At 34.7% G+C, this 8,680-nt stretch overlaps 1 protein-coding gene across 1 annotated transcript in view; it reads right to left on the bottom strand.

The window, feature by feature from the left end:
• Window positions 1-91: 91 nt before the first annotated feature.
• Window positions 92-8,680, bottom strand: part of LOC117110986 (phosphatidylinositide phosphatase SAC2-like) — a 34,595-nt gene continuing 26,006 nt past the window's right edge. The window contains exons 16-18 of the mRNA XM_033253843.1: window positions 5,485-5,613; window positions 4,937-5,024; window positions 92-4,484 (exon numbers count right to left, since the gene is read on the bottom strand). Of these exons, the coding sequence (XP_033109734.1) occupies window positions 3,644-4,484; window positions 4,937-5,024; window positions 5,485-5,613 (1,058 nt within the window). The 3' untranslated portion in view covers window positions 92-3,643. The remainder of the gene's footprint in view (window positions 4,485-4,936; window positions 5,025-5,484; window positions 5,614-8,680) is intronic.

Genomic DNA, 8,680 nt, shown 5'->3' with positions numbered 1-8,680 from the left:
TTTTTCTTTCTTTTTTTCTTATTTTTTCTCTTTTTTTTTAGGGGGGAGTGTAAATCCGCCCCTGAATGGCATCAACCACAGTAACATAGAACAAGTTTATTTGCTTTATTGACGCAACATTGTACTGTTGCAAAAGTAAGCAGACAACAAAGATCTTTTTTAGGGGTCAACAATAACAGATGTTTATAGAATACACTTTTCATCAGTCACTCATTATAATTAATACAAACTGGACAAAACAACCACACAAGAAATAGCTCAGGGGTAAATCTACCAACATCAGAAAAAACAAACCTGTATAAAAGTCCATGGTATAGTTTGATTTATAATCGCCTGCTACACATTGGATAGAGCTTTAGAAGCTACAAATATATGGCCCATTATGTTATAAACTATACAATGGGTTTTAAAGTTTAATGGTGTGAATATTTACCCAGTGTCTAAACTAGTTGATGCCATGACATACATCTAAACCAAGCTAAACCAGTTTAATGGCATGACATCATAGCAACAGTCTAAACTTGTTTTATGGCTAAAAACATACCAAATGCCAATGATGTTAATACACCTAGAGCTAGATGCTATATGGAAGATTATCTTTGATCAGAATTAATAGGCATTTGGGAATGAAACATCCGACTAAAATTGTCAAATTTCATTACAAAAATGGATTCCAAAATTGTGCCTCACTCCTACACTCACTTGCTCCACTTACATTAAATAAATCTACATAAATATAAGGCTTCTACTCATCCAGGGAAGCTTAATAGCAGTTGATATCCTTCACATTAAAACTGAGTACATCCATGTCAATCAAATATTATCTTCCTTCAGTACTACACTTTTTCTGAATATAAACAATAAAAATTGCATTCTTTTTTTTTTCTTTTTGAGAACAATGCCGAGATAAATAACATTCTTTAACAAAACCACTTACTATAAAACTACTGTTTTCAAAATTGTGGATTGCACATCAGATAAATGTTTTTAAAACCAATGTATAACATATTAAAATCCTAAAACCATAAAAATACAAAAGCAATATTAAATCTTATTATTGAAATATTAATTGTCAATGTTCATAATGTTTGTCAAATCCTTTGAAAAAATATTATAGAACCATTAACTACAGGATATATGAATTGTGTAGTACATACAAATAATCTGTTAAAATAGTAATATATTTGTACAAATTAATCCATATATTGTTTAGTAAATATAGGGCACTCTTAAACACATGAATACTACAATTTCTGTTACTCAACCTATATCTTGAATATGTATAATCGGATCTGAATTTATCATTTTCCAACAAAAAAAAACACTATTTTCCGAAATAATTGTATGTGCAGTTAAAAGTCCATGGTTTGACACTTTTCAATCTTCATCAATTTATTTGATATCTTAAAAATGACTTTTAGCCCTGTGCTTACCATTTTACCAACCAAATGCATGAGAAGAGTGATGGCTAGAACATTAATAAACAAAATCGCCTACCAGATTTTGAATTATCACTGAGCACAAACAAAATCATCACTATCATAATCAAAGTATTAAATAAATTCATTGAATTCAATAATAGGTAACATTTTTCAAGTGCATCCATAAGTTTACACCATCCTTACTTGTACTTGATTTTTGGATTACCATAAAAGAACTATATATTTAACTATTATAATCATCGTCAGCATCATTTTGATCATATAAATATCATCAACATCACATACCTGTATGTTGTTTTCATAGTCAAATAAACATTTTAATTATTAAAACCATAATATTTCCTATTAATCATTTTAAGCCAATATATCTTATATATATATATGTTGCATCTTAACAAAAACATCATTTAGGTCTCATGCATTGCACTTACTGAAACAGCTTATATTAAGCCCATAAATAAAGATTAATATGCAAAATATACTTAATGGATTCTGAAATTCCACATTTTCCAAGATTATCATATGCTGGACTACTTCTAAATACTGTACCAAAATATGAATGAAAAAACTGCAAAATAAAAAAAATTTACATAACAAAAATACACAGTACTGGTAAACTTCGTCACAAACCATTTACAATTGCAATGACAATACAGTAACTTAAGTTCAAATAACTGGCCATTACTCTGTTACAACATTTAACCTGATGAATGAATACAGTAAACTTTATGAATTGTAGTAGAATCAGTCTTGTGTTGCATTATTCCCAAAAATACAAAAAGAAATGGTTTTTTTTTGACAACAACAGTAGCTATGCTTTCAGGCAAGTAGACACTTTGCTATCATCTCTCCTGTAAGTTGTATGAGTAAATCCGTTTGGAGGAATGATGGGATACATCATAAGCTAAAGATAAAAATTTGTTTTTATTCTTATGTTCAAAACAATAAATGACATCAACAAATAAATATTCTTACTTAAATGCTCCCATTATAAGATGTCAATAATTAGATTTATTAGACAGTTAAATATTTATATGGATAAATAATTTTATTAATTATAATTTAATAAAAACATTAGTAATTGCATAAAAAACACTATTGTATATTAACATTATTAATCATAATAATCCTACTATCAATAATAAATAACAATTATTAAGCTTAATATGACTTTCAACCACAAGAACATCCTATTAAACAAGGAACAAATTCAATTCCAGTAATAATAAACCTCACCTCAAGGTTCAGATTCCAAGCCGAAACAGATGAAACGCTTCTACAATATCTAACAACCCAAATCTAACACAGTTGTTTACTAGGTCAATTTATCATCTGAACAGGGTCTACATAAATAGCATGCTTTTCCACAAAAATATAGCACAATATGCCCACATACACACCATGTTCATATTCCTAACAAAACAAATAGGAGGGCTGTTACCATCATGATTTCTACAATTTAAATCAATAAGTACAACAACATCAGGAAAACAAGGCAATGATGACATCTGTCCTGCTATAGTATTTATAAGTAGAGAAGCCATCAACTGTAGAATATTCAAAATCAAAGTTTAAAATGGTGAAGGCAAGAGAGGGGCTTGTGTCCTCTAAGATTCAGTACTAAAAGATCAAATGCCTTCATGTAAATATAAATATATTTAAAGAAAAATATAATGTTCTTATTAAATCCAAGGGACCATTAGCTCCGTGAGGCTTGAAGTGGAGATGTCCCAAGAAAAAATCCTGATGTTTGCTCTAAAGTCTGCATACCATAACACAATAGTGGATATTATAGCTGTAGCTCTCTATTTTCTGAATTTGTTACAGTTTGACTAAATAACCAAGCTTTACATTATCTTTGGCAGCCAAAAAGTTTAAAATGATACATTAAAATTTATCAAATGAGTTCATACGAGACATCAAATTAAATACAATCAATTAAGTAGAAATGTGGATTTATATATTTCTAATTGCCTATCATGTTTAAACTACAGTTAAACTTGCCTAAGTCGACTGTGCCTTAGTCAAATAATTTCTAAGTCGTTCTTATTTTACATGCCAAATTGTTGTTTTCCATTAATTAACAATCTGCAAGTTGAATCTTATCTAAGTCGAACAATATGTCAATGTCATTTTGGATTCGACTTAGGTAAGTTCAACTGTATCCAATAAATCGCAGAGAATATATGTCGAGGTTTACATCAAAGTAGAATGAACTTTGTATGACAATCTTCGCATTGCAATTCTCTTAGCAGATCCTCCTTTCGCCGGACAAACTCTTCACGTTTTAGTTCACCCCGATTGATATTACCTGTGATATTTTTAAGAGGATTTGCTAGCCTCGCTAAAGCAGACTCTTTTTTGGCTTCCTCAAGATCCTCCAGTATGTTTTCAGAAGCATTATCTGGCATATTCTTCCTGAAAAAACTCACTAGTGAGTTCTCACTATGGGACTTAACTGGAACTTTGAAAATGTCAATTCCCAAAGAAAACTTAGGACTGGTCTGTCTTCCAGACAAATCATCAGAGTTCTGTACATCAACCTCTACGACTCTATCAACATCATCCTCTGGTAACTGATTTGCACATATTCTGACCTCTTCCTTGTACATACCATCTTTTGTAAACTTGACAGAACTATTTGAGAGACTTTTTGTATTTCTGTCGGGATCTGTAGCAAGAATACCACAAGATGGTATAAGTAATTCACCATCTTCGCCGAGCCCGCTGTTTACATAATCTTGTTGGTTTTCCGAACTGACATACATATCTGGAATGTCTTGATTTGATCCGTCATTAGAATTTTGATTATCATTCTGCAGACTATCTTTCTCATTGGTTGACTTTTTAAACCTCATCTTTTGCAATGGGTTGAGTTTTGAGAAGCGATCACCAACATCTTTAAAGGCTTTAGTCACCGAGTGAGTGCCTGAATTTTGAATTCGTTTTTTCTGGTCTGGAAGCACCTTATCTTGTAGCCACATGGTGAATCGCTTTTGTGATGTCATACGGAGCACATGAGGTGAAGACTTACTCGGTGTTCTGCACAAAAATAAAGTCAAAATTTTTATTTTTATATAAAAACTGGATATGGGAAAACCACCAGAATTATGAACAGACATGCACATTCATTTAAAAAACTATCATGTAAGCATATGGGATACCACTTTAAAACAATGGCACTAAGACTAATATACGTTAGTACTATCTTCTTACAGTAAGTATTCTGAGGAAGCGGTTTGGTGCAACGGAACGGTTTGGTTTTCAAACCTCCAGGTCGGGGATTTAATCCCTCGCTGTTTTGCTTGTGTCCTTGAAGAAGGCACTTTATCTGAATTGCTACTATCCAGCCAAGAGTGTAAATGGGTGAAGTTGCCTGTTACTGTGCCAAATATGACAGCAACACTTGTGGACCCAATGACCAGGGAAAACAAAGTGCTTTGTAACCTAAAGGAATAAGTGCTATATAAATACCAAATACCAAATATTCTTACCTGACCATCTTGCCCTCTACCACCTTAAGTCCTAAACTGTTTGCTGCTCTAGCTTGAGCAAACCTCTCTATCACATCTTGCAATGTATCTGTGAATAATAACAGTAATAAAAAAATCTTATTTGATTTGATGACAACTGATAAGATATACACTTTCAGAACAGCGTGATCAGAAATCTTCAAGGAAATTACCCCTTGCCAGTTAATTCACTTTGTACAATAACATATTATTTGACCATTTTAAGAATATTGATGAAATTTCAGCATTAACAATTTCTGGATCCTGCGCAAGTTATGAAAACCCAAGCAGGTTCTCTCAGAAGTATTTGCATGTCCATTTAAAAACATATTCTAAAAAAAAAAAACAATTTTGTTATTCCAGCTCATATTGGTTAAATTACCTAGAGTATCATTGTACGATAGAGAAGCACAGGTTTATATTGTCCTTATTACACTCCTTGTTATTTTCACCCATCACCATCACTGTCATCACATCATCATCATTACTGTATACTGTTACATGTATTTATTGAGATATCATAAAATTACCTTCATTAAGTTGCATCTGGAATCTAGGGAGCGCTTTCAATGTCCGGAAGAATCCTTCCTCACCATTGACTGAATACAGGATTCGTAGACACTTCTCTTTAGAATCACTGAAGAACGTGGCAGCAGATCCTGTTTAAACAAAGATACAAGAACCATATGCATCATTGACGCAACGCTTGAGGCCTGGACCTTTAACTTTGAGGTCATGGGTTCGAAGCTCTTGCAGTGTAAGTTCCTTGTGTCCTTGGAAAAGGTATGTTATCTACATTTGTCTATCCAGGAGTATGGTAAATTTTATGCAGTGTGGCATTGATTGTACTAATTCCGTGTGCTAAGTACACATGCTTATATCACTATCAAAATTATGTGTTAATATACAATAATATATAATGCCCAAGTATTTATATAGCACCAATTCCAATGAACGATCAAAGGCGCTGAGCGTTGTTACACCTGGTCACTGGATAATATACAATGGCAAACCAGCACAAAGTGCAACCTTTTATGCTCCCTGGGGAGTATACCTAGTCATCCGCTACTCATTTAGTGCATGAAACTAGTACATTCAATGCCACAACATCCTACCAGGTACCCATTTATACTCCTGGGTAAGAGAGACAAACGCAGATAAAGTGACTTGCACCAGTGATCTTAACGTCTGATGCAAAACTACATAAGAACCGTGTGCCAGAGCTCGAGCTTAAATTTCCTCCTAAAGTGTAAAACGATAAAAGCGGAAAGGGAGGCGTCAAACAATGGCACTGCTTAAGAGATTGGCCAATAAAGTATGATTTTTAAGTTATTTTAAGTCCACAGATGGCCTTTTTTTGCCTCTGTTGTGTTTTTTTTTCGGTAGCTCCTTGTTGAGGAAAAAAGACGAAAAATCTTATCACAAATCTGGAAAGACACCCAGTCAGACATACATACCCATGCAAATCTCTAGTATCAACGTGATTTTGAATATCTTAAGAGAAATTTCACACTCTCCATGAAAACACCTTCTCTCATTATCAAAAATTGCCTTACACCACAAAATGAAAGGCAGGTGCTAAAGAACAGAATATTTTTTATTTAAATTTTTTTAATCTTTGGAGCTGTGTGGGTGACAAGGTATAATTTTACGAGGACACAGGGATGATGAATCTTCGACAGACTATAATCAGGGGAATTTCAAGGCACTTTTATGATTCTGAGTCGAAGCTGGAGACACCAGTTTTAAAGACCCTGTTGAAAGTTGCTCAAGGAATGCCATGTACATATCCAAAACAGCCCAGAATTAGCTTTTGACATGCATAAAGGAATATGTACAAAATATAATAGCAACCGAAATAAAGAACAGAAGCGGATGTTTCTGAATTGAGGCCAATGAGTTCACAGACTCGTCGAACTGGGAACAACTTGGACTTGTTACAGGATACGTAACAGGAGGGAAGCCCGTTGAAAGGTTTATCGAGTTCATGGATTGTGAAGAATCTATCGGGAAAGCCATGTGACAATCTGGTCGCCTCGTTAAAGACAATCTTGCTGGATCCGGCGAAATATGCAGGGCACAGGCTCCATACTACCATTGTGCAAGCTATGAGCTTAAAACCTGGCATTCTCGCAAGCTTGTAAAGTTACTGAAATCCATAACATGATTTCTGCAAGTCGGTTGGACTGTTATTAAATATTTGCCGAAACTTTTAGAAGATTCCATCATCAATACAGCAGAACGTGTTGCACTCGAAGGTAAGGATGCTAATGATATAAATCCCGACAGAGAAGAATCCAATGAACATAGCGATGACGATGAAAAAGACAAGGATGAAGACGACGAGGATGAAGACGACGAATGCAAATTCCTTAGTGAGGGAAATGAATGTTAAGTAGAAATGCTCGAAAAGAATGTCACCGATGAAAATCCGAAACGCATTACAGCCAAAAAAGATAAAGCCTCTATGTGAAATGTGGGTGGAGTGCCATACTGCCTTTGAGGATTCCAATGACCTGTACCCTTCTCCTAGAGGATTTTGACACAATAGCGTTAAACAAAGGTACGAAGCACAAGTTTTATTATTGCATTCCAAACGGCCCTACACCTCTTTGGCCATACCAAATGCATTAGCAAATCCCTCCAAGGAAGTACTGTAGACGTTATTAGGCTTATAGCCAAATAAGTCTTGGAATGAGTGAATGGAGGAACACAATGGGAAAACATCACTTGCGGAAATTTACAACAAAATCAAAGGTTTGGCTAAAAAAAGCTGGTGCGGAATTGAAGATTCCACGGAGGTGTGCACAGCAGACATTCCGAACAAATGTTAAGGCTAAGGAGGCCACAAACATATTTTCGTCGGCCAATTTTTTTTGCCATTCGTGGATGGACAATAGAAGGAATGAATGACCGATTTGAAGGTGTATCTTCAGATGTCCTCAAAGCGCTAACTCTTAATACCATCCGATTTGGTGAAACTTGATGACAGTGATGAGCTAGTAAAGTGCTATTACCCGGATATTCCTTCTCCATGCACACTGCCACATGAAATTAAACTGCGGAAACAACTGTGATAAGTTTCTGATCATGGTATGTTTATGTACTGACTATCCATGTTATTATTTTCATTTTGTTTATTATGAATAACAATCTATTAGCCACGAGCATACACATAATATTTAAATATTATATTCGTTGCTTTTTCTTTTTTGTCAAAACAGGAGCGATGAACCACTATCCGCCACTAAACATCCGCCAGAAATATGTTACACCGGATTTTAGAACTTAAAGCGGTAAAGCCGGTGACAAGTCCTGGAGTAGAGCGTATCAATTCATCCATTCGCTTCATCAAGTCTGATATCTTGTCTATACAATCCCAATCAAGCAATTAGGCCAATATGACAAAAATTGATTGCCTCAAAGGCCATTTCCGGCATCATGCCCCGCGACGGGATATCTCTGGATCCGCCCGAGTAGAGTGTAAAATAAGTCAGTTCAATTCCCCCATCCCCGTCGGACAAGCCTGGACTCTCCATCGTCTGACGCCACAAGGTCATTGGACCAAAAATAACAATTTGCCTATCCATACGTTTTTTTGATTGCCAATCCTGAATTCCATGACCTTGACCAAGGATCTAGTCAGTTCAGTCCCCTGACTAAACATGTTTGAAACCCATCAGCAAATTTTGGAAATTTAACTGACTTCCAAAAGGGAAAAATAAG

This window comes from Anneissia japonica, unplaced genomic scaffold, assembly GCF_011630105.1.
Source record: "Anneissia japonica isolate Jap-2015-1 unplaced genomic scaffold, ASM1163010v1 scaffold573_len2283161_cov171, whole genome shotgun sequence".
Taxonomy (NCBI): domain Eukaryota; kingdom Metazoa; phylum Echinodermata; class Crinoidea; order Comatulida; family Comatulidae; genus Anneissia; species Anneissia japonica.
The sequence above is the reverse complement of the archived record's forward strand: the minus strand, read 5'-3'. Positions and strand labels throughout refer to the sequence as shown.